At 41.9% G+C, this 25,803-nt stretch overlaps 1 protein-coding gene across 1 annotated transcript; it reads right to left on the reverse strand.

Annotated features, from left to right (window-relative positions):
* Window positions 1-19,335, reverse strand: LOC138611747 (cyclin-Y-like). The gene is made up of 11 exons (XM_069684966.1): window positions 19,182-19,335; window positions 5,998-6,072; window positions 3,965-3,982; window positions 3,652-3,686; window positions 3,289-3,383; window positions 3,156-3,191; window positions 2,792-2,849; window positions 2,124-2,243; window positions 1,590-1,756; window positions 1,113-1,275; window positions 1-186 (listed from the first exon to the last, which is right to left on the reverse strand). Exons 1-11 carry the CDS (start codon window positions 19,333-19,335, stop codon window positions 70-72), a joined length of 1,038 nt encoding a protein of 345 aa, XP_069541067.1. The 3' UTR covers window positions 1-69.
* Between the last annotated feature and the right edge of the window lie 6,468 nt (window positions 19,336-25,803).

The following is a 25,803-nucleotide window of genomic DNA, read 5'->3' on the forward strand; positions in this document are numbered from 1 at the left end:
AGTCTCCAACCACTGGTCTGTTTCCACCCGTGTGCAGCCTGATGCCAGTGTTCAGTATATGGCGTTTGGTTAGGAGAGGATTGCAGGAACCCATCTTATCCCACATAGATTGTCTGTGCTGGCTGAGCGCTTCCTCGCAGCTCTCCGTACGTCCTTGTACTTGTCATCACACAGCCTGGAAATAGCCTGAGAAGAGGACATGGAAAGGGTTTTAATGCAGAGACAGTATCATAAAATAGAACTCGCGCTGCAAAGAGATGGATTCCTTTCCCAACAAGTTCCTTTCAGAGCCAATTAGGCTATTGTAGGAGAGGGAGCGCCTCTATTTTTATACATTTGTGTTGGTAGGAAAATTAGACAATCATTTTGCAGAAAAAATCCCAAGCGGCGCCCAGTTAGTGACGCGTTTTCCATCAGCCAGCAGTGGTTGGTCTGCCAGAGAGGGTAGGCGGAGCTAAGCGGCTGCTTTTCCGCTCTCTGCAAGTGTTGTGAGTAAACAGTAATCTACTATGGCTGAACAAACAAAGAAAAGATGGATGACTACAGATACAACTTCAACAAGAAGTGAAAATCCAAAGAAAAAGAAACAAACTCGACGCTCAGATGAAGCAAACAGTCTGAAAAGGAAAGCAACCGTCAGCCAGGAAAATCAAGAGTTACAACCGGAGCCAACCGTGGACGTCACACATGCAGCACTGTCTGGATATCTGGGAAGTGTGCTCCCGTAATTATTCTTTATCGCCAACTGAGACTGAAATTAATCCAATAAACCTTTAAATATCAAGTAATTCTTTGCAATATGCGGTCTCATATCTGTTATGTTCAGATGGATGTCTCCAAAAAAGAAGCAGCGGCCTGCTCGATGGTCTTTGGTTATTGATTTCTGCTTTAGATGGAGACACGTAATTTGTAAATAAAGTTTGTAGAAGCGTTGCTTTCTTTTCCAGTGTCTTTTGTGATTTCACCACGAGAAGTTCTGAAGTATGAAATCTATAAACTCCTTTAGAAGTGGCTTTAAATTTTATTGGCAAATGACAGAAACGACCCAGGAAAATAAGATACAGAAAAGACAGGAAAAGCTAAATAAATACAAGAACAGACGGCTGAGTCACCTCCAGTTTTTGGGCCTTTTCTCTGCTGAGCGGCTCCAGGGGGAAGCTGAGGTTGTTGGACTCTGAGAGCGATCGCAGGTCAAAGTAATACTTGGCGTAGACACTGGACGGTACGTTGATGTTGAACTGCAGCAGCTCCAGGAACTGACGCTCCAACTCGTTCCTTTAAGAGAGGAAGACACTGGTGGTTCATTTATGAAACTACCTGACTAAACTGCTGGCTTCTGTACTAAAGCCATACGTCTCCTACAATAGGTCCTCCAGTCTCTGAGACCACAAAGGTTGTTTGTTCCTCTCTTACGAGTGTTTCCAAAATAAGGAAGACCAAATCTACCAAAAACAACTTTACAGCATTTCATCGTTCTTCTGGTCCCACTTCTGAGCTTCTTTCAAACCTAATCCTAATGTGAATCTTAATCCTGAACCAGAGTCCTAAGAATAAAACCAGTTCCATTTCTTAACAGGAAATAAACTCACATGTCCTCCACAGTGATGTCCTTGAGGATCTGGCAGTAGTCGACGTTCCAGACGGCCTGGTCGTCCCACACCTTTGAGGCCAGCAGGATGGCACCCAGTACGATCCGCTTCCAGTTCCCCGGACAGATGTCGATCTCTGCGTAGGTCAGGAGCCTCTCCAGGTAAACCTGCACAACAACACGGATAAAAGCCTTTTTAAAAGCTATTAAAAACATAAATATTGCACGTTTGGATCCTTTATCATCATGACCTAGTAAAAGGTTATACGTGTCAATGATCTAACAGACTTTGATCCTCTGCTAAATGGTGTCAGGAGGTACACATGCATGCTCTCCTGTCTGACATCCCACATTCAACACACACGGACTACATGGCATTTCGGATGCACAGCCTCGTCCCTATTTTACACACATCCCTGGCTTGTCTGAACACATAAGAGTTTGATTCCCCCCCGAGGCCCGAACAAAATGTGTTTGTGAGGTTACAGTTATTATTAAAAATAATAATAGGATGAAGGAGGTTAAAACATCGTACCAGCGTGACGATGGCACACTCAGAGGTGAGCTGAGCGGCGCTGAACAACGTCCGGACAAACCGGTAGATCTGCTTCTGCTCCGGGTCGTGATGGTTGTAGTCCTGCGGCACCTCTGATTTCTGGAAGAATGAGATGATGAGAGGGAGGTATTTAGGTGGAAAGAGGAAAGGAAGGGAACAGGAAGCTTTAAAGGAGCAGTTCGCCCCTGGAGAAAGCCGCAGTCAGTCAAAGCTGGTGTTCTCTGTAATCGATAGACGCTTTTGAAATTGGCGCCATAGCTGTGGAGAAAGTTGTACAAACAGCTTGTGTTTCGCCCATTCTACATTCCTACACACACCCAGCATGCATTGCGCCCCTCCCTCTGAAAGGAACGGCCCAGCAAGAGAGGATGGAGTGAAATACTACATGGCTCAGAGCGGTACAGATCTCGAACTACGTCCTAGATTGAGGAAGTGTAGTTTAGCCAGCTCCCTGGCCTCCGCCAGATGCCACCTTTTACATAGTCTGGCCAAGGTTTTCCAGGGCCCGTTGGAGAAGCGGATAGCGCCCTCCAAAGGTAACATGATGGGACTGAGGTTGAAAATCAGCAAACTGGCCCTTTAAGGAAAGGACATCAGTGAGGGATACGAGTGCAAAATGTTTCAGAGAAAAACTGATGGAGTCTTACTGAGAGAGGATGAAGCTTCTCATCAAATATGTCGAGCAGCATTCCTCCGTCTGTGTCCCTAGCATGAGAAAAACAGTTTCATGGTGAATTTCTTTAAATAATTCAAATCTTATTAATTAAATAAGACTTATTTTATTGGTTCTAGATATATAACTGGGTCCCTGTAATAGCACAAGTGTCAAGTTGTACATACATGCTTTCATATTGCTGTTGTTGCACATAGTACCTGGTCTCTTATTCAGTCATGTTATTGTATGTTTGCATACAAATAAAGTTTCTTTTTAATTCGATTAAATGAATAAAGAACTACGAGGCAGATCTTGGGCTCTGATTGAAATCACGTATCATGACTGTGAATCCTCACCTGTTCTTTATATGGTAGTATATCGCCAATGCTACACTGTTAGGAGAAACATAATAATACATGTGTCAAATAAAACAGATCTGCACAGAATAAATTCGTCCAATGTTCTGGATGGATTTTTATCATGCGTTACCATTTGATGGTGTACTTGAGGTTCGGCTGGCTAACAGTGTTGTCGTCTAGGAAGATGGTGGAGCAGGAGCTGTATTTCCTTCTCGACGTTCCATGCTACACACACACACACACACACACACACACACGCGCAGTGACTGTTATTAGACTGTACATGTTTTTGCCTGACCCACATAATGCATGCCAGGGTGTCGTGCTCAAGGGGGATAATAATCAGGGACATGTGACCTACAATTTAAATTTCCCTTTGTGTTATGTTGGACAGAATAAACGCTGCATAAAAAATAAATATATAGTGTGTTTACAGAAGAATTAAAATAGTTAGGATGTGGGGCAATAGAAATAGAAACGAGTGCATACTTACATTATTGATGAAAAGGCTTTTCCGTTTATCTCGAACTACAGAGGGAGAGAAAGGTGTGTCAATACATCTCTTGTACACTGACAGCAGCAGAAAGACACACATACAAAGCGCAACAGTTATCAACCAGCAACACACACGCTGTTATCACAAGAAACAAAGCACAGCAAGGAGTTAACATTTAGACACAAGGAACAAAGGCTGTTTGTGAGGGTTCAGAGGTCACAAGTAGAAATTAGGCAGAAAGCAGAGAGCTGCAGCAGAATGTGCCATTACACCACAAGAGGGAGACAGAGTCACACCAAGGAGTACTCACCGTTCCTGTAGGGCACCTCTGAAAAACAACAACCACAAACCTTAGTGTGTTTGGTTCTCATAACATGACAGCAAAAGAATACTTTTCCAGTGTGTAATGTCGTAAATACAACTCTCAGGTGCCCAAAACTCTGACTGAGAGACGATACAGGAAGTACTAGCAATGCCACCACCAGTTGTTACATGTTCAAATGTAGAAGTTAATCTGTGTCAAAGCATTGAAGCCAAAAGAATATCAGAGGATTCAAGAGACGATCCCAAGAGAGGAAAGAAGACCAAAACATTTCTGATACATATGTTGAAGGTTTTACACGTGTTTACTTGTTCCCTCATGGTCCAGGTGACATGCACCGCATTAAAGGTTCATCTTTAATAAAAGCATGAAACTTGTCAGAGCTGTAATTTGGTCCTATTGAATATTTTTCCACTTCTTTTTCAGGGTAAATATATAAAAGCTTTTAAAGGTCTTCTGTGTGCTGCAAATGCCAGACTGAAGACTAAAGGCTCCGAAGCTCTGGATCGACCTGCCCGAGGACGTCAGGTTAGCTGATCTCTTTTAAATCCCTTCTTAAAATGTACTTTTATAAGCGAGCCTTTCCAGATTTTACTTTTCATTTATTTTATTTTATTTTATTTATTTCTATTCGTTTGGATTAATTTCATATAGTTTTGAAATTATTTGTTTTTTCTATGTCTGCCTTTGATTAAGATTGTGTTATCTCTGTTTTGCTTTGCTGCCTTTTTAAACCACTTTGTAACTTGGATTTTGCTCTATAGGTTATTATTATTATTATTATTAAAAACTGTACACAACATGCATGTTACAGACATTATATTAAGACAAGTGTAGGTTCATAGATACTGTAATTTCCTTCTCATAAAGTCACTGAAATCACCATTAACTAGTCACCTGAACAGCTCATTATGTTGTCTCATTGTAATCCCTGACCATCAAAACAAAGGGGTAGATCAGCTTTTCCCTTTCACCTTGTTTACTTCAGGCGATATGATGCATATTATTTGGTTATGGTGCAAAGTAAGAACTGTTGTTTTTATATCGGCCTATCATTTGCACTATTGGACATCTTTGTGATGCTACAAACGAACCTAAAACAAAACCAAGTGAGAAGGACAGATTAGCCATTGTGTTGATTCCCAAGACATCTGCGACCTCTACTGAAGGGCTGCAAAAAGTTGCTCGTCTTATAAAGGGCCACAAGCCACAATGTTCGTAAACCCGGTAAATTAACATCATTTATTTCAGAGCTATAAGTGCCTCATGTCTTCAAAAACATTTCTGTTTGTGCGTTTAGTGTTTTTAAACTTCAATAAAGCTCAGACACATTCACAGACAACAAGCGCTGGTAGGATTAATTTGCTGCGGGTTTCGTCTCCTCAGGGGATTTGTTGATAAAAATAAAAAGGCTTGAATAACGTCAGCTTTACCCTTTAAAGCCACAAACCACCAACATGTGATGTTTTCATTGCAACACAAGACTGTTTCATGTGTTTGTCTGCAGCTGGTCAAACAGTTACACAGTGACGTACACATTCTCTTGATGAAGCAGCATCTCATATCTGGATAATACTAAGGATTACAGGAAGAAGCAGTCATTGGATGCAGTTATGTACTTTGACATCACAAGGCCTGTATTGTCTTGCTGAGCCCCCATGAGCTCATGCTGTTGTGTTTATGGCTTTAAGAGACATGTTAATATTTCCTCTGGCACAGCTTGGCCGACCCCCCTACAGGATGCTGAAGCTCTCCGACTGATGCCTCTGGGCGACGGCATAAATGAGCTGGCCACAAAGAAACTGCTCTGGGATCAGAGCTCCTCTGGATTTTTCAATTAAAATTGGCCTCATCATCTGGATTAAATCTGATTATAATGTTAAAATGTACGATAAATGCATGTCAAACTTTTCATCCAAAGCAAATATTTAATCCTAAACTGTGGATTTGCCTTCAACCTGCATTATGTCTCACAGCCAGCAGGGGGCAAACAGTCATTGACCCATGACAGAGCTACTCACCGTCGTTCTGGGATTTGCTGAGGAATATGGTGCTGGCCCGAGGATGGTCTGATGGATTATACTCCATATTCAGCTCTGTGAAAACACAAAACAAAGGCCTATACATCATTATGACAACAATGATCAGAGACATTCATCTTCTGTGTTACTTCAATGTGAGTTAAGCAACATGGATTGCCCTATAATTGGTAGAGATATGGTCCCCAGAACATAATTAACTTATGACCAAATACCTGCAAAACCAATAACATTGCTATCAGTTTTGGCCTTCTGGCACACGTGTCTGCTACACATCAGCATGTTAGCGTTGCCATTTTAAGTATGTTAGCATGAAAATGTCAGCATTGCGCTCAAAGCCCTATGATGCCTAAGTACCACGCGGAGCTGCTTGGACGACTCTAGCAGGTTAGCATTGTCATATGAGTGTATTAGCTTGATGTTAGCTGTTGCTGATGTTAGCATTTAGCCTGTGCGTTGGTACAAACTCATAGAGCTGCTAGCTTTGCTGCAGACTGTCTTATCTTACTTGACATTAAATCAAATAAGAAAGCTGATAACAATATAATGACTCATAAATGAGAATGACTGTGTGTTTAATTTTTGAACAAGCTCTTACAATACAATGTTTCTGATAAGATGCTTATTTATGATCCTCTGTTCCAACTGAAAGCTAATCTGCACTTCATCGTGTCCTGAGAGCACTGCTGCGTGTGCACATCTTATAAAAAAGCGAAGCACTCAAAGAGTGTACCCTAATTATAGGCTGCATGCCAAATGTTTAACTGCAATGTGGATTTAAGCAGCTACTTTGATGAGACGGACAGTGTTGAGTAAAAACTGAAGAGGCACTTCTCTCTCCCTATTGAGTTTCACTTTTCACAGCGAAAACTCCTATAAAGTAAAACATGTTACGGTGTTTACATTTTTGATGCAGGCTACTAATTGCTGAAGACAATCATTCCACTGATATCTTGCTGAAAGAGCATCATTAAGCTAACATAAATCAAAGGAGAACATGCTCAGTATTCTGCACTCAACACTGAACTTTGCATCTTGAAAAGCAAAATCAAATTCCCAGCATTCAGTCTGCAGAGCCAAATGTTCCGACTCCAACAACATGACTGTAACACAGACACAGATCAAGATCCAGGCTATTTGATTAAAATGCAGACGCTGGAAGAGCAGCACAGCCAATCATATGTCTAACTTGTAGTGTGGTCAGGTGCATTTTGAAAATAAAGTCATGCAAAAAGAAAATCTGATTCTGATCTCTTTCTCTCTGCATAACAACCACATGTTTAGTGACTTTAAGACCTTAAAAATCCAACAGTGCTTGGTGTCAGTCTTATTCTTTAACTACAGCATCTTTACTGACTTTTGTAACTTCCTGAGTAGGTTTGTTTTTAACGATAAAACACTTATTTAACTGTGTTTTTGTGGCACAGTGGAAAGTTTTGAATGAATACTTGCACAGTTTGTACTTCACTCATTGTTAATGATTATAAAGAGTGAGTGAATGTTGCATCTTGACTAAGCCATAGCTAAATCATCTTTGTATTCTCCTCCACTGCATAACAGAATTACAAGAGCCTTTTAATAGACTTTGGCGTGCAAACTCTTTGTGTACTTACTAAACTTATTTTAGCCCAAATGCCACTTCCGTTTGCTGAACCCGTGCTGGATGGTCGGCTCGAGCTTAAACACAGTTTCCCCTTTTGACACTTTCAGAAGCACATCTGATTAGTTCTGGTTGAAGGCGTCCGCAGCCCGGCAGGCTGAATGAGCTTGGATTAGACTTGTGTCGGTTTAGCACCTTATGCAACAGTAATCAGGGGTATCGCTGTATCCGGCCAATTTCAACACGCTGGCATATTACAGCTTAAACAGAAGCTGAGCTGGTGTTCACTGTGCGGTCACTGCCCTGTGGGGCTGAGAATATAAAGCATGACGGATTTCAAATTAACAGCTCCTTAAAAGATTCTGGCCTGATGCTCTTAATCTAATCTTAATACAACTTAAAGATATTTTATTTAAAGATATAACAGTAATGTAATACATTTGTTTTATATCAGTATAGTCAGAAATTATACATCTTATCTTATAATATACAGCTACAAATGCTTCTATTGTTACAAACATGCTTAATGTACATTTTACTGTTTTTACATCTATCCATTATTTATACCGCTTATCCTGTTCAGGGTCGCGGGGGGCTGGAGCCTATCCCAGCTGTCACTGGGCGAGAGGCGGGGTTACACGCTGGAATGATCACCAGTCAATCACAAAGCTTACCTTTCACGCTCACACTCACACCTACGGGCAATTTAGAGTCACCAGTGAACCTAACGAGTATGTCTTTGGACTGTGGGAGGAAGCTGGAGCACTGGGGTGAACCCACGCATGCACGGGGAGAACATGTAAACTCCACACAGAAAGGCCTACTATGTCTGAACCGGGATTCGAACCAGGAACCTTGTACTTGGCAATAGTGATGCTTCAAAAAGAGTTAAGTAGTTTTTGACTGACTGAGTAACTGACTGAGTAACTGACTGAGTGACTGACAGTACTTTCAGAGCCGTAGAGAGAGAGAGTTGCAACATTGCGCTGGATCATGGCACATATTGGACTTCAACTGACGCGACTCTCTGTCTATACGGCTCTGGATACTTTGTTCGGGGAGTGGGCGGGGCTGCTGCTCGTCCGCTGTCCTCAACTACATCCGCAGCGTGCACCTGCTTTCAAACACGTTGTCATCGGCCTTGTAACACATTGCCCGCAAAAGCGCACACTGACCTGATTCGGTCAGCCACATACTAGGTTTTGACCTGGTCTTGTTCTCTAATAAATGCACAAACAGCAGAACACACTTGGATCATTTCTGACAGGTGCCGATGACGTGTCAGATGTACGACGCATGTGTCAAACTGGAGTCTGAGGCAGCCAGTCACAATAGAAAGTATCTCTGAAGCTCGGTAAAGGAACACAATTTACACATATGTAAACTTATATCACGTATATGTTAGCCTTGTAAATGTTTTCTTTCAAATTTTTTCCACAGCAGCAAACTTCACTTCAAGTCACTTCAAGCTGCTTTAAAGAATATATATACTGTATATTATAATACGAAAATCTCTGAACAGACTTATCAACACTATTGTTGATACGCAAATCCACAGTTACAGACTGGAATTGATCCTTTTGCTCATTTCAAACTTAGTTGTATTAAAGAAAGGTCATTCTAATGCCAGAGCCCACAATAGGCCAAGAATAAAACACACAAAATTATTGGATTTATCTATTTATTTTTCCATACTCATCAGTACAGAATGCAGCACATGGGATTGCAGAAAAGGTTCTGTTAGGAATTTAGTACAGATGCATTTTGCATATCTAGATGTTAGTTTATATTTATCTTATTAAGATTTGCTCTTTTTTTTTTATGTTAACAGTTTTAATCAATGTCTGTCCCTTATATAAAGCAGCTCGTGTTTGAAACTTGACTCACTTGAAAATAAAACAGTTCTGCTCAACCCGAATGATTATATTGATCTCTGAATAAATCTGACAGTTGTTGACCTACTGGGCCGACCTACTGGAAATCCCAGAGTGCACAGCAGCGGGTGTCGAGTGTTGATATGCGATATTCACCACCTCAAGTAAACTTTAACGAAGACTCGCGGTCGGCATCTGCACAGAGAAACAGGAGAAGCTCGGCTAACCTATTAGTCTTACTGCTCTTACATAATGAATTAACAACAGACGCACCCTGCTCCTAATGGCCCGATCCACAACTGCACGACAGTGTTTCAAATGTTGCGTTTGTTTTTATATCCTTAAACCCTGCTGGATTTCTCTTCCTGAAACCTTATTTTGGGGGGATCCGGAGCATTTACATCAATATTTTAGAAGCACAAAGCAGCACATAGAGCTGCTGATGGACAAGTGTTTGTGGTTTGGATTATGTGTCTGCTTTTTTCATGCATCTTGCTGCGTCAGTGTCTCAGAGTTAACTGCAGAGCATCCTTAAATGTGGCAGTGTCAGCAGCATGGTGCTGCTATCTGTTAACACAATCTGCTCTGTTTTGAGGAGACATCACTTCTAGACATATTCCCCAATTATTTAATCGAGGACTGACCATCAAACGTCTTTCAGGGCTTATTAGATTTTGTAAGTTAAAAGGTACACGATAAAGAACAGGTGCACCAGTTACCTTTAATGGCTCGAAACGTCTGTGTCCAAAGTCCAAGTTCCCCCTACAACAGGCCGAACGTATTTTCTCGCCCCAAAACTTGGACCCTAAATTGTAACGTTGCTTCACCTTGATGCACGAGCACCTGTATGTTCGTATGCACGAGCACCTGTATGTTCGTATGCACATAATGTAGGCATTTACATCAGCATGCAAACCAACCAAGCACACCTTTCATCACCAAGGTGCAATGAAAGCAGCGTTTTCTTTGCCAGGTACTTTACAAAGAAGGAGAAAGTCTGGAGCTTCTTAGATTAGACCGACTTTCTCTTTGGCATTACTTATAACTGTTAGCTGTCATAGGCTAGCAACGGCCTAGACAACCAAACATTAATGAGTGACTGACACACATGCCAACAAATCACGGATGGATTAGACGCGTGGATTGTCCTAGTCATTATAGTCCTGCAGTAACTGGAATGCCCGGCCACCTCCCAACAATAATTAATGTCTCTAAGACATTGCTTTGTATTAGCATTAGCATTTTAGCTCAACGTTTTGGTCCCAAAGCGAAACAGTTTGATTGTATGGTTTACTGTCCCAGCTCTCCATTATAAAAGCCATCTTCTGAAAACAAGCCAACTAGCTGCAGAAACAAAAATGGCAGACGAGCTAGTAAACAAAGAAGAAAATTGACCTTGTAGCATCTGAAAGCCAGATGTTTCAGGTAAAGGAGAGTGAATGTAGGCAGCTGTCTTCAAACTAAGGGTAAGATAGCTTTTATAGTCACAAATTAATCAAATAATTTGTTCCTAAAATGTATTTTTTTTAATCAAGAATACCTTTTGAATGGTAATTATCAGGCTTCACCCTTTGGGATTCTTCCTGCCTCGAGCCGCTCGGCCTCTGAAGGCTGTTTAAGTTACAATGTGCTCTGATGTGAACGTGAGCCCAGTGTTATTGTTGGAGGCTGTGGAAGAATGAACACTGATTCGCTCCCATGCAGTCAGTGACCATGTTCAATGTTCAGTCATGCTTATTAATGGTTAACCATTTAAATTGACCTGTGACATATTTCAACCACAGTGGACGTACTCTGGGCTGAAGGGTATGACCTTAACTCAATAGTTTATTGTAATAAACAACAATATGAATGCATGATATTTATTTTCTCATGCTTTTTGACTTCACGATACGAGACTGACCAGCCATTCTGCTGAGGTATAAATGGTTGTTGAAGCCGTGCAGGATTCAGACAATTAATGTTTAGAATATCAGAATATGAATACATTTTAAAAAGTAAGCGATTAATGATGTCAGGTTTTTAAAAAATGTGTTTATTCTTCCGCACTGCTGCTAGGGTTGCACATTTGTTCCATCTTCATTATTGTGTCAGCCGTCAAACAACAGGAGGATGTTATCCTAACCCCCCTTATACGGTTTCAACACACATGTACAACCACACACACACACACACACACACACACACACACACTCCGACCATGGGCCATGAGTGTAACCGACCCAGCTTAAACAAACAAAAGTGACCTGTGGTGCACACATGCATGTGGGCCCATTTCAGGGGAGGGAGAATTCCCTGAGAACATTAACCACTAACTACCATAACTACCTCCACTATGATTACTGCCACGCTGCTGTTCTCCACCACACGTGATGAATAAACTAGACCTAACTAGACGTTCAACCAGAATCTCGTACAGCAGGTCATGAGGCCAGCTCAGAGGATGCAGCTCTGATGTGTCTGTCTGGAGGTGGATTAGGTTCTGAAGGGTTTTGTAATCAGAACTGACACTCTCCCGTCAGATCTCGTCCTCCATGATGTAAATCAGATCGTCTTTTGAGTGTTTTCTTTCTCGGCAGCTCAAAGCCAACGTGCCTTTCTGAAGTGATAATTAGTGAGAAGAGGAGGTGTGGGTGTGTACTGGGGAGTAAATGACACTCTCATTGCTAGTCAATAAATCAAACAAGGACCCTCTCCTGTGAATATCATGAGCCTGAAAGGAATAATTTATCATCAACAAAGGAAAAGGAAAAGAATAAGCATCTAATTTCGAATTTCTTGGATTTTTTTTTACCAGATCTGGCCCTTAAAGTAATAATCTTGAAGATTTTCATGTAAATAAATGTCTGTTAAGTCTCTATCTATCGCCGAATGAGGTAACACGATGGTGATTGAGCCTGTGGCCCACTGATGAAAGCCTTTGCATTTGCAGTATTACAGACTGGGTGTCTGTGGCAACCCTCGCGCCCAGTTAGTGACGCGTTTTCCATCAGCCAGCAGGGGTTGGTCTGCCAGAGAGGGTAGGCGGAGCTAAGCGGCTGCTTTTCCGCTCTCTGCAAGTGTTGCGAGTAAACAGTAATCTACTATGGCTGAACAAACAAAGAAAAGATGGATGACTACAGATACAACTTCAAAAATACAAAGCAAACAATAGCAAACCGTGGACGTCACACATGCAGCACTGTCTGGATATCTGGGAAGTGTGCTCCTGCAATTATCTTTTATCACCATAGGTGCTGCCAAAGAGAACGAACTGATATCTTCGAGATCAGCACTTTAAATAGAGCTGTTTCCTTATCGCCACCATGATGAGCTGAATCCGTCATCAGCCTCTGGTGAAACACATGGCTGCTGCTGCTGCTGTAAAAATAGCACGATGGGGCTTGATGTGGCTTTGACAGTCGAAAGTGCTTCCTCAGCAAAACTCTGTGATATTAAATTATTCCCCCTGGACCAAACTTAAAAATTGCTATCATGGCCAAGAATGTTTTATGAAGTTATTCTTTGGCCCACTATTTCAGGAAAGTATGTTTGGATGAAGGATGAAACCCAAACAGGAGAAATAATCTTTCATGTGTTTTCATCTCTTTGTGCACCGGGTTGCTCTGGAAATTGCTTTATGGTACCTGCCTTGTGGAAAATTGTTTCACTAATTTGCCCTGCATTTCCATTTCTGTCCTTTGCCATAAATAAAACTACTAAATACTTGAGCATTCTGAGTCCCCTTGCTGTAATCTTGTTGAAAAGGATAACCGAGGACAACTTTAATGTGGAGGCGGGGATGGGGAACTATGTATGAATGAGAGCCCTAACCCTCTTATTAGTTAGTAAAGTGTCTTTTCGACCCCTGTGGACAAAGCAGTACATCTTATCTCCTCGCTGATCTTGTCCTGCACATGTGTAAGTCTTCTTTTATGAAAATAAATCTCATCCTGCTTCCTTCAAACGGTCGAACGTATCACTCGCTGTGAATCTTTGCTGTACAAAATTTTAACAAAGTCTGTTTCGGCAGCGCGCTGTTCGTCGCCTCATCTAACACCGGCCCAGAAGCAGTGGTTAGACATTAAAAATAACTATAAAGTCAATCATGTCACTGATGGTCTGGTTTGCTTTTGTAGGTCATGTTGTGGTTATAAATTTCAGTCCGTTTCATAACCAGCTAAAAACTCCTCACAGGAGATTTAATTTCAATGTACTTGAATCTTGTTTGGTTCTGTTGGTCGATCCATATCCTGCTCCGTCACTTTTTGTTGTTACATCATCATGCCATTCTCACTCCTCCTGTCATTTCAAACCATGCTTTTCCTCGCACGCCTGCTCCCTATCAAATATCAGTATATAGTTTATATTCTCTGCTTCCACTATCTATACCGTTATCCTGTTCAGAGTCGCAGGGGCGAAATGCGGGGTACACCCTGGACTGGTCGCAGGTCATTCACAGGGCTGACACATAGAGACAGACAATCTTTCGCACTCACACCCACTGCAATTTAGAGTCACCAATTAACCTTACAAGCATGTCTCTGGACTGCGGGAGGCATGCCAACTTTGCCCAAACTGGGGTTTGAACCACTGCACCACCATGCTGTTGCTCCTTTTAATTTATTTACTGTAAGAAAAACCTGCTAGTGTCTGAAATGGACAAAGTAAAGAGTGTTAGATCTGAAACTGCCTTGTCTGCTGCCTTGACAGTGTAAAGTCTGACTGATAATGTGTGACAAAGAAAAGGAAAAAGGGGTAAAAGGTAAAGGTAAGATAATACGTAAAGATAAGGTGCAATTATCTGAGATTTCAGCCATGCAAGTTACAAAGACTTGAGGTGAGAGGGTCTTTGCATTAGAATGATTTAATAGTTAGTGGGTATACTGCAGCTGCAGAGCCATGCAAAGAAGAAATCATCTCCGTCTGAGACGTCTTAAATTTAAGGATTAGGTTCAAATATAAGACATCCTTTTTTGAAATCACAGTACATGCACCTATACATTGATAAATACTGTTAAAACAAATAATGCAGCATTTTCAAAGCCCTAAACGCCTGTGGTTGACAAGAGTAAAGCGTAGAACCTCTGTATTATATCACATGATGTATGTAATAATAAACTGCAACAGGGAGGCTATAAGAATTAAAATAACTTTAAATTGTGGCAGAACTCTGAATTCAGTCTAAATTACAAACACAAAGTTCACCAAACAGACCCAACTTTGGGGAAGCTTGTTTCCTTCCACCCGTCCAAACACTGTACCTAAATGTTAGAGCATCAGCTGATGCTCGATGCCTCACACAAACAGCAGTCATCTTAAGACAGAAACACAGCGAGCTTTGTCAGAGAGAGGCAGATCATATGACGGCTTTGTCTCTCTCTCTCTCTCTCTCTCTGTCCATGCACTTCCTCCTCCGGGGTGAGGAGTCAGTTGGTGTCTCTCCACATACAGTGTTTGTTCTCAACAACAGAAAACTTAATATGTCAACATTTATTTGCATTTACACTCGACTCGCTTTAAAAGACCGTAATCAGGAACGGTATTAACTTACATTTTGTGTCTGTCTGGTTTGAGTCCTTGCACTATAAGACACATCAGGTTACAATCTTCTGTTTTTTGGCTCCCATGTTGTTGACATTTGGATCGAAGATTGTGATTAGGGCTTTTATTATTTTGACATTTCTGTACAGAAGCAACTTGGAAATCACAAGTTGCCAGGCCCTCAAGCAGTCCCAGCTTTATCAGCTTTAAATGGGACCAAGAGTTATAGAATCAGCAGCATGCTGTATTGAAGAAGGCTTGAAACTACACTGTAAAACAGTCTATCTTAATAAAGAAGAAAGTTACTTTAAAGAAACTTGACGTAACTCATCCCAATGAATTAGCAGTAACTCAAAAATGATTCACCTTGAGTCTGCACCACATCCGTACCCTCAGCACACCTGCAGGAGATGCAGTGTTGTTGGCATGACCTGACCCTGTACTTTTTCACCTAAATTGGCTGAACTCAACTAAAAGTACTTGTGGGTTGTATAGTCTGTGTATTTTCACTATTTAACTATATTTAACAAATAATTAATACTTACTACCTACTCCTGCAGTAGCATTGCACTGATCTACCTCTCTGTGTAACAAGTCCAAGGAAGGAGACCCACTCTATGTATGTGCTAAATTCTGTTGGGCCCACATTTTAATTGTTCAGCATCACTGTAACTTTTTAATCCACAGTAGCCAGCACATTCAATTAGGACGCAGATGATGTCTTTGAAAGCAGAACGTCACGCTCTAAATTGAGGCGTTAATACTTGGCGATCTCTTGTCCCTGGTGGCTTCTGCTATCTGCTCTGACACAGGCTCACAGCTGCCTCTCCGGGCTTGTCTTTAGGGGGGGGGGGGGGGAGAAGTGTTTTTCTGATGGTGCAGATCATAATGAAGCCCACTAATCTCCACAGCACTGTCTGTGAACTCATAATAGAGAGAACACACATTAGACACGCTCCTGTTTCAATCACTGCACCGCTGAGACAGACGGCGTCTCAGCACGAGTCGTCTTTATCCCCGTCAAGAAGCGTTGGTCAACTGTCAGTCATCTGTCTTTGAACTGCCTTCAGGTCGCTCTTTTACTCTGTCAGCAGAGCTTCTGGCTTCTCACTCCAGCAATATAAGCACCCTATTAAAGCAATGATCCAAAACATTTATCACTTTGCTGTGTTGGCAATAACACCACATCTTCCAGGTAGAGCTCGACCGATTTATCCACCCCAAGATCATCCCAGCATCAACTCCATTGTTTACAGTACTTCCAGCTCTGTCTGCAGCTTACATTGAGACCAGCAGACCTTGGTCCACAGTAGGAGTGGTTGAAAATGTCTAATAATGTTAAATATTATCATGTACAGTAGGTTGAAAATTGGGCAAGTGTTTTAATTCCAGCTAGAACATCACTTAATTGGCTGCCATGTTGGTTATCAAAATCTAAATAGTCTCAAAATTCCAATATTGGTCTTCTTCTACGTTCACTGGATCCATAATAACCAACACAGACACCCACTGTAATACAAAGCACTCCGGTTAAGAGCAATCACAAATGGCATACAGTATGTTCGCTGCATGCACTCTACCAGTTCACAAGAGGAAATGACAACACTGATCAATAAAAAGATCCACCATGCTGACATTGCAATTAAAGGCCACCACTCAGTTTGGTTGTAGGAAGTAAAGACTGGACAGCTTCCTCTGGCGAAGTGCACCAACTACCATGAGTCCTCATATTCTTTGTTCACCTGCACAACAAGATTCTTCTACTTCTTCTCTGTCTACTAATAAAGACGACAGGTCCGTTTGTGGAGTATGGCTCCAAACTTGTGTTTTTACACCTCATAAAGTGAATGACAGTCCAACAACCACACTAACTTTAAGCAGCAACTCCTTAGCTGTTCTTTGGTTGCTTTTACTTGTGTTAAACACTACAAGGCTTTGGAGGACAGACTTTCCAAAAGTGCTCCTAATCCATTCCTACTTGTACAAAGTTCATGACAAGTACGATGCATCAATATCATCAATAGCATCAATATCATTAAGTGTGGAGGTGTTCATGAGAGAGCTGGGTCTTTAGCTTCTTCCACTTCTGAGGAGAAAAGTCTAGTTAGAGACTTAGGGCCCTGTTGTGATGGGAGTACCAGGTACCTTTCCTTGGGCGGGACGGAGTGTAGACCTGGATGAGGGCGTTCAGGAAGGCAGGAGACGTTTCTGTTGCTGTTTTGTAAGCGAGCAACAGAGTTTGAATTTAATGCGAGCGGCGCCATTGGAGGGATATGAACAGTGGAGTTGCGAGAGCCTGAGCCTGTACCAGGTATTGTGTTGCATGCTCTGACGGGTAGGGTCTGATCTTCCTGTACTACAGATGTAGACACAGCCTCTGGGTTAGAAAAGTGAAGCCAACCCAAACGAGCAAAAACGGCCAGCATGGGCGACGATATCCTCTTCATATTTACAGTCTATAGGCCCTTACACACTGCTAGTTCAAGGCGGGATGATGACGCCTCTGTTACGTTCCGTCTTCTATGTAGAACGCACAGAGGCAGAGTGTGGGGGGGGGCGAAGTCGTTCCGCCTCTGAGCCGGGATCAGAGGTAATAACAGAGGCGTAACAGAGGCGAAGCGGTGTCAGTGTAAACAGTGGAGCCGGCAGGGCAGAAGATCGCCGTGTGTGTGTATTTCACGCACGCGCTGTTTGTTTACACCTCGGGCACGTTTTGCTTCCTCAACGCCGGAGCACGATGTAAAAACACACACTGGGGCGGCCAATGTTAAATGGCAAAGGCTGCATGATGGCGGAGCTTCATCACGCTGCTGACGCGGAACCGCAGTGTAAAAAGGGCTCATGAGTCGCAATGTTGAAAATGGTTCAGAATAAACAAGTTGATCAACAGCTGACTCTCTGGCTACAGACTTAGGAATGTTTCATCTCCTCTTTTTAATTTATGCCAATATGCTGTCACAAAAAACAGCAACTAATACTGGATTTCTTCTCAGATAAATAGATCAGAAGATATTTGACATTTCCGTTTACCCAAGAGTTGTCTTTAGAAGTCTATTCACAGCGCAGCTTTATTTATATAGCAGCACTTCTAAAGACTGAGTTGTGAACCGATGTGGCTACTCAATGACATACACTTACACTGAATCCCTGTTGTGATAAAGTCTGACTTCTTTGGGCCAAGAACAACCGCGTATTTGAGGCTTCTGTAGATGCTATCAAGTGTAGAGACAGAATGATTGGATGCATTGACACAAGAATACAGTACTTGTCCTATAGTTAATGGTCTGAGATATTGGCAGACTTTCTGATGGTGTAATCCTCAAAAAAAAAAGGTCATCATGCCGGCCTGTGAAAGAGTCCAACAATTTCTGGTAGAAAATAAAATGGGCCTTACAGTTTCTGAGAAAATCCATTTCTATGTAATGATTCGGCTGCCGGCTGCAAATAGGCACTAAATAGCCCATTTAGTAGACACTTTCCAGTGTGAATGGGTCAATTGTAATGCATATTAGCATGTGTCAGTGGAGGGGGAGCTGCGTTCCATAGTTGCAGTTTCTTTCATGCACAGGCTGAAAACAAAGAGCAGCACAAAGGAGTCTGCCCTCATGAACAGGATGCTGTCTGCAGCTCCATATCTCTCTGCAGGGACACATGGGAGCGAACATGCACACATGACTTTTAGCCATGTGCCTGGCTGTCCTCACGGCTGTTATTCGTTTCTGCCAGTCACTCAATATCACAGAGAGATGAGAGTGAGCAGAGGGCAGCGGCAGCTATTTCTGCAGGATGTGAGAGAGGTGCAGATTTTATTGAGATCACAGGAGAGGTCAAGAGTGATCATCCAAGATTTAAAAATGACTTTAATATCTTATTTTGAAGGTTATATTGGGCCTATTATATTCATTGACCCTAGTATAAAGTGCTACCAGACTATGTTTCTTTCATATCCCACCGGGCTTACAGGTTTATCTAATATTCTTTATTGAGTTAAAGTTTACTTTTTGCTGTTTCAAAGGATTTGCACCCTCCTTTAGAACAAACATCATTCAGTATTCCTTCTAAGCACTGTATGCCATGCTGCAATCACTCGCAGAATTTCCAAAGAACTTTATAACTTGACTTGCTCTCTTAATAATATGCGACATGTTGACTCAAAAAGTATTTCTTACCGTCGACGTTCTCCCTGTCGCTGATGTGCTGCAGAGTGCATCCCGTCTCCTCCCTGCTCAGCTCCGACTCCTGGTGGTACGACTCCAGCCTGGAGTGGGCATTTCTGCGGAGCTTGGGGCTGCCAGACACGCAGCAAGAGGTCGCGCCCCCCATCTTTTACCCCTCTATCGACCCCAGAGGTTGGAGTGTGCGTCAATAATCCTGTCCGATGTAATAAGTAGCTTGAAACGAAGGGTCGCCAACCCCAACGAGGCGATCCGCCGGTCACCACAGAGCAGCAGAGCGCGTAGGGTGCATCCGTGCAGCAGCAGCGCCCATGTATCCTGTCAATCGTCCTCGGAGAGGAGGCTGTCAATGAGGATGAATGTATGTCACTTCCACCGGTAGCAGCGGATGTATGTTACATGATGACTCGCAAACGAGGACGCATCCTGCTCCAGGCAGAGATGAGCGCGCGCGCGCAGTGGTGTGTGCGTGATCGGTGTTGTGGCTGCTGTCAGGGCGATAGACCGACAGGGAGGGCTGCAAACCCCGAGAAAAGGTTCCGGTTCAAGTGGGAGGTTACAAACAACAGAGCAGGGGAGATACGGAGAGAAAGAGCACATTGAATGATGATTAAATGCTGATAATACGAGAAATATTGAACTGTTTTTGTTGGGGTTTTATGTGTTTGGTTGATTTTGTTTTCCGAAAATATCCTTATTGACTTTTTTATCCCACATCTATCTGTTCTGTCACTAGATGGTAAATGTTTTCTCAACATACATGTTAATTAAATAGATTGTATACATTCAAATTGTACTTAAAATCAGCCCAAGAAATGCAGTTTACACAAGGGAAAACACGTGCACCTAGTGCTCTACAGGAAATGTATATAATGAACAATGTAAATGTAATGTCATTTTTAATCAGTGGATTGGAGTGCATTTTCTTTGGTCAACTTTCAGTGGGTGGGGTCAAAGAAGACAGAGTAGGCAAATGACTATAACCCCCAAAATAAATACAATTTCAGCAACTTTTAATTCAGTCAGTTAAAAAAAATTGATTTCTCACTTTTCATGATTGATTGGTTTGCTAACTAGCTCTTCAGATATTTGTATCACGGAGGCCCAAATCTGCACTATACAAACAAACAAATAGTAAGAGGTCAATGCTCCTGTATCAAATATATAAGCCATGCCTCCAAAGTTACACTTTCAGGATGAGTTTGTGGTCAGAAAGTTAAAGAGTGAAGCTTACACAAATGTTTTATTCAGCAAAGGTTAAATTAGACACCAAAAGGAGTCCACTGTTTTAAGCCTAGTATTCGTTGGCCTAAATCACCATCTACCATCCGCTGTTACAAGACATAAATAGAAATAAACAGGATGACACCTTAGGATGTTCTCATGGTGTTAATATTAAGATCACAGCAGCTGCAGCTGCTTTCTATTGTTTTCTCTCCAACGCTTCCCTCCAGTGTTGTTTCTGTGTGTCTGCAGCTAACCTCCTTCTCATCCTGAAGCACTCCCCCTCACCATTTGTGTGATCAGCTGAGTCTTATGAAGGCATAGTGTTCATATCTTGGGACATCGCAGTAGTGCAGGGCATGTAGGGTAGTGATTATGCACGTGATGATGAGTATTTGATGAGTGGTGCACTGCTTCAAACAGAGTAGGTCTTATGACGTTTGTTTCAAATGATCCCTGTGTTTCACTTGCTTATATTTTCTTCTTACCACAGTCTAACTGCAGCTGCCAGTACAAGCGCACTTTGCATGCAATATGCATACTATTGGGATTTACAGCTTCTGCAACACTGTACCTTGAACTTTGACCCTCTTGCTCATACATCCGATGCAGTTCATGGAGCATTATTTGAATGTTGTTAAAACAGTTGCCTTGTAGATACATAACCCCATTTGCAAAGCTCGTCAAAGAAGCATGACGGCCCATAAAAGATTTGGATGTAGCCACTATGGTCACTCCACTGGTTTTTTTTAACATTTTCCCGCCATTGCCATCTTGTTTTTTCAAGCCAGAAGTTAGCATACCTGGGGCATAAGGTAGGATGAGCATTGTTACACCTCTATCATGTACACCACAACCTTAAGCACAGCCTGGTATACCTGAAAAGGACCATAGTGTAAAAAAATGAACATCACACACTTTTGAAGACTTGAAACTTGCGATTGAGAAAATAAATTAATGAAGAAAATGTTTAATAAGTTAATAAGTCAAGACAGAAGTAGCATCATTCCCTGTTTTTTGCAACCAGTGGAGTCGCCCCCTGCTGGCTATTACAAAGAATGCAAGTTTAAGGCACTTCAACATTGGCTCCACATTTGAAACTTGGAGGCTTCGTCCACTTCTACAGTATTTGGATACGACGTTACTTCCACTGTGCAGAGGACTGTGGGTCAGAATTTGCCAGAAAGCATGCTGGTTTGCACATGGCGTAATGCGACAGCATGTTGTAGGACATCCTGGTATTTTGCAGATTGCATTTGCATGTATTAGGCATATTATATACTATGGAAGAAGGGATATTGGAAGCTGCCAATGTGTCATCTTTCTAAGGGAAAATAGGAATACTTATTCCAAAGGCCACTCCTGAAAGTAAAGTTAACTTCCTTAAAGTCTGTGAGTTGTTTGAGAGAAATGTCAAACCTTTAAGCGTGATTGTGAAGTTGTTGTTGTCATGTGCAACCCTCTTATTACTTTAGTGAACAGGGGGTTTCAGGCACACTTTGTCCAGCCTTAATGAGACCTAAGTGAGGCCTCATTAAAGCTGGATTTCTCGCATGTTGAAGTGAGTGATCAAAAACATCATGCAGCATTATGTCTGCTTTAAAAGTAGTCTCCTCGAGGTACTTGTGTAAAAGTTATAATCTGCATAAAGAACATCTAAAAGCTGCAATTGAGATAACAAGCGAGTCAGTGAGAATGAATCAGTCTGCAGCAGTACTGTGTGTTGACCAGCAGAGGGCCTCCTTCACCACCACAGTGAAGCACTGTTTATGTTGTCAAGGTATCTCGGTGCTTGTAGGCGGTTATTTTCGAGGTGGAAATTTCCACTCCAGCCACAGTGGACCGAAGGCCGTGAAGATGTTTGAAAGGCAACAAAATGAAATATTAAAGAGCCTCCTACGCTTCTTCTTTTCGGTTGTAGTGTGTTTTAAGCTGAGCAGCAGGGAAGACAGTCAACGCAGTCAAATCAAGATGATGGATTCAAACTTTGGAAAAGGAAATTGTGTACTTTTAAGCAGGAATCAGCTTGATACTTGGTCTAATTTGGAATTTAGAATTGATGCCTGATACTTGACTCTTCAAGGTTGGAAACTACTCAAATATTCAACAATACCATTTCAAAGTTCAGTCGAAACAGGGAATTTATTCATGCAAAGTTTATAGAAATTCAGAAGACGGATGCTTTTGTGTTGGAGAGATTTTCTGTTCATAAACAGCAGTTTCAAGGTTTCTATCAGAGGCGTTTTCTCCCTTTCAACAACCTTGTGTGTGTGTGTGTGTGTGTGTGTGTGTGTGTGTGCTCGAGTGTGTGTGTATGTGTGTCTGCGCTCGTTAAAAGGGGAAGAGTTCTTTGTGCATTGGCTGCAGCGAGTGTCTTTTCACGATAAGGAGAGAAGCCAACATGTCGGTTTCAATGGCTGCGCTGTCATTTTGAGAGTGAAATATTTTGCAGTTTGATAAGTTTCATTTGTGCAGAGAGTTAATGTGCACGTATGGAAGAAAAACCACATGAAAATGTGTTGAAATGATCAATCCCAAAAGAAACACAAGGAATGTTTGTAGCTTTTAACACCCTCAACCCCTTGGAGGTCAATATTGCAAGGGGGTTGCTATGGAAACTAACATTTTCATGCACATTCCCTTTTAAATAATAATTTCGCTTCGAGCACATTTGTTTACTAGAAAAACATCCTTCCAATGTTTTTACTTTAACTCGCTTTAATGTTTATTAACACCTTTTTTAGTTGCAAGTATGACCAAAACTTAGAAGATATGATGTGAATGGGCGATTACAAACACATCAGAGGAACTTGTGACATGAGTGTTATCGGTCTGCCTGAAAAAAAGCAATGAAATAATTCATCATGTAGCAGAGAGAACCAAAACAAAAACCAAAATCTCTTCTATCACCTTTGACCTCCACCTTACATCAATTACTGAAACACTGTGAGATTTGGGAGGCCGGATCATGATAAGGTTGTTCTTTAAACAAAGCATGTGTTGTAAATCAGTCCATAAAGTATCCATACGTCACACGAAGCAGACTTTTGACCTCAGCATTGAGGCATTACCAAAGAATACAGGGTGTGAATGAGGAACCAACTGTGCAGTTGAATTACAAAAACCTCCAATGTGGGAATACTGTGAATGAGTTACATGCGTCAAAGAGACGATTGCTGCGCGTCAGACATACTGCAGCAATGCCTCAGGCACCTGTCTGCACAGCTGTGTACAAACAGCTGAAGGTATGCAGAAACAACATAGCGCACTTTGGCCTTGACGTTAGTTGTGTGTATACGGTGTGTGTGTATTGTGGCTGTGGCCTTTTTTTCTTTAAGGGTATTTAACCCTTTGTTTCCAAAAGGCTTTGAGAAGAAGCTCCGGCTGATGGAATGAATAAAGTGAATATGTATACACTCTGAAAGGACTGATGCAACTGTGTGTGCAAACGTGGCAATGACTAAATATGTTGTTTCTCTGTTTAGGTGCATATGATGACTGATAAACAACAAAGTTAGAATGAAATTCAAAATCCTTCTTGTCACCTAAAAAGTCCTTCATGCTTAGACACCATTATATCTTAAAGAGCTTACAAGTTCCCCATGACCCCTGGAGAACATTGCCCTTAAAGGAGCAGTTCGCCCCTGGAAAAAGCCGCTGTCAGTCAAAGCTGGTGTTCTCTGTAATTGATAAAGGCAATAATATTTGAAATTGGCGCCATAGAGAGGTAGATCTGCTTCTGCTCCAGGTCGTGTTGGTCGAAACCTCTGATTTCTGGAAGAATGAGATGAAGAGAGGAGGGTATTTAGGTGGAAAGAGGAAAGGAAGGGAACAGGAAGCTTTAAAGGAGCAGTTCGCCCCTGGAAAAAGCCACTGTCAGTCAAAGCTGGTGTTCTCTGTAGTCGATAGACATTTTTGAAATTGGCGCCATAGCTGTGGAGAAAGTTGTACAAACAGCTCGTGGTTTCGGCCATTTTACATTCCTACAACACCCAGCATGCATTGCGCCCTCCCACTGAAAGGCCCAGCGAGAGACGCTGGAGTGAAATACTAACGTTTTCGCTGCAGGCAACGGCTCAGAGCGGTACAGAATCTGAAATACAACGAGAATATACCGGTGGTATTGAACGAGACATGACATCGGAGGCGGCGTCCTAGACTGATGAAGTGTAGTTCAGCGAGCTCCCTGGCTGCGCCAGATGACGTGTTTTACGTACTCTGTTGGAGGTTTTCCAGGGCCCATTGGAGAAGCGGATAGCGTCGTCCAAAGGCACAGAGCGAGACTGCATTTGTTTTCTACCATAATGGCATTAGCTCCCCATAATAGCATGATAGTACTGAGGTTCAAAATCGGCGAACTGGCCCTTTAACTAGAGTTTCTAAAAGTATTAGTATCGGACACAGAGCCTTCAATTATCAGGCACCTCTTCTTAGGTAAGTACGGAAGCCCTGAGCGGACATGCATCCATACATCACTGTTATACTGTATTACAGACGAGGACATCGCCCACACTTATAGATAGTTAGATATACTTTATAATGAGGTAAGTTAAGCCTGTTTCTATGTTTGTTTTGTGCTTTTGCAGCTCTGTGGGTACGAGTTCTAATCATGTGACGTTACTATGGTGCAGCATCATCATCTCGAGATAAACAAATCGAGAAGTTACTCGTTATTGCGGCAAATGGAGTAAATGAAATGTATAGATACATGCTCATAGGTTTAGAAGACTGACAACCTCTCTACTCGCCTCAACTAGGCTTAAAACCTTCCTTTTTGATGAAGCCTATAGCGAGGCCTGGCTCAGGCGGCCCTGAGGTATGCTCCCATAGGCTCTGAGAACATCAGGGGGGCAGCAACATGCTAACTGGTTTTGTGCCCCTTTAACTGCCCCTACATGAAAAGCTGTCTTGAATCCTGAGGAGGAAGAAGTGTGAGTTTTGGGTGAACAATAAGTCACATTTGTGTCACATTTGAATGTTTTATTTGATAAACAAAAATTGTTTTGGATTTACAATTCAAACAAGGAAGTAAGCTCGAGCCAAGTTCAAACAGCAAAACAAAACAACGTGCAGAGAAATGTAACTAAGTTGATATCAAAGGAAAACTGAATCACCTGCCTGAACACAATGTTCTTCTGTGAACACAAACCATGATGTCTGAACAGGTCGAATCATTATGTTAGTGATATAAACAGAAGAAGCTTTGGCAGCCATTAGAGAGGGCCTGTTACAAACTGTAATTATCTTCAAACAGTAAAATATACTCAAACTCAACAACCACAGAAACGGGAAAAAGCAAGCAGTTCTCAAAATCACCAGACACATTAACACAAGATGATATATTATCATTCAAATAAAACGTCTTTACACACACATACAAAAGAGAAAGAAG

Source organism: Semicossyphus pulcher, unplaced genomic scaffold (genome assembly GCF_022749685.1).
Source record: "Semicossyphus pulcher isolate SPU_LCO1_2020_fin unplaced genomic scaffold, fSemPul1.0.p SCAF_7, whole genome shotgun sequence".
Taxonomy (NCBI): domain Eukaryota; kingdom Metazoa; phylum Chordata; class Actinopteri; order Labriformes; family Labridae; genus Semicossyphus; species Semicossyphus pulcher.

Bases quoted from the DNA above. Each gene is read 5' to 3' on its own strand.
- LOC138611747 (XM_069684966.1), bottom strand. From the start codon at position 19,335: ATGGGGGGCGCGACCTCTTGCTGCGTGTCTGGCAGCCCCAAGCTCCGC. The intron at 3,384-3,651 runs GTAAGTATGCAC...GTGTGTGTGTAG, and splicing joins AAAGCCTTTTCATCAATAAT to CATGGAACGTCGAGAAGGAA. The intron at 3,192-3,288 runs GTAACGCATGAT...TTCTCCTAACAG, and splicing joins CTCAAGTACACCATCAAATG to TGTAGCATTGGCGATATACT.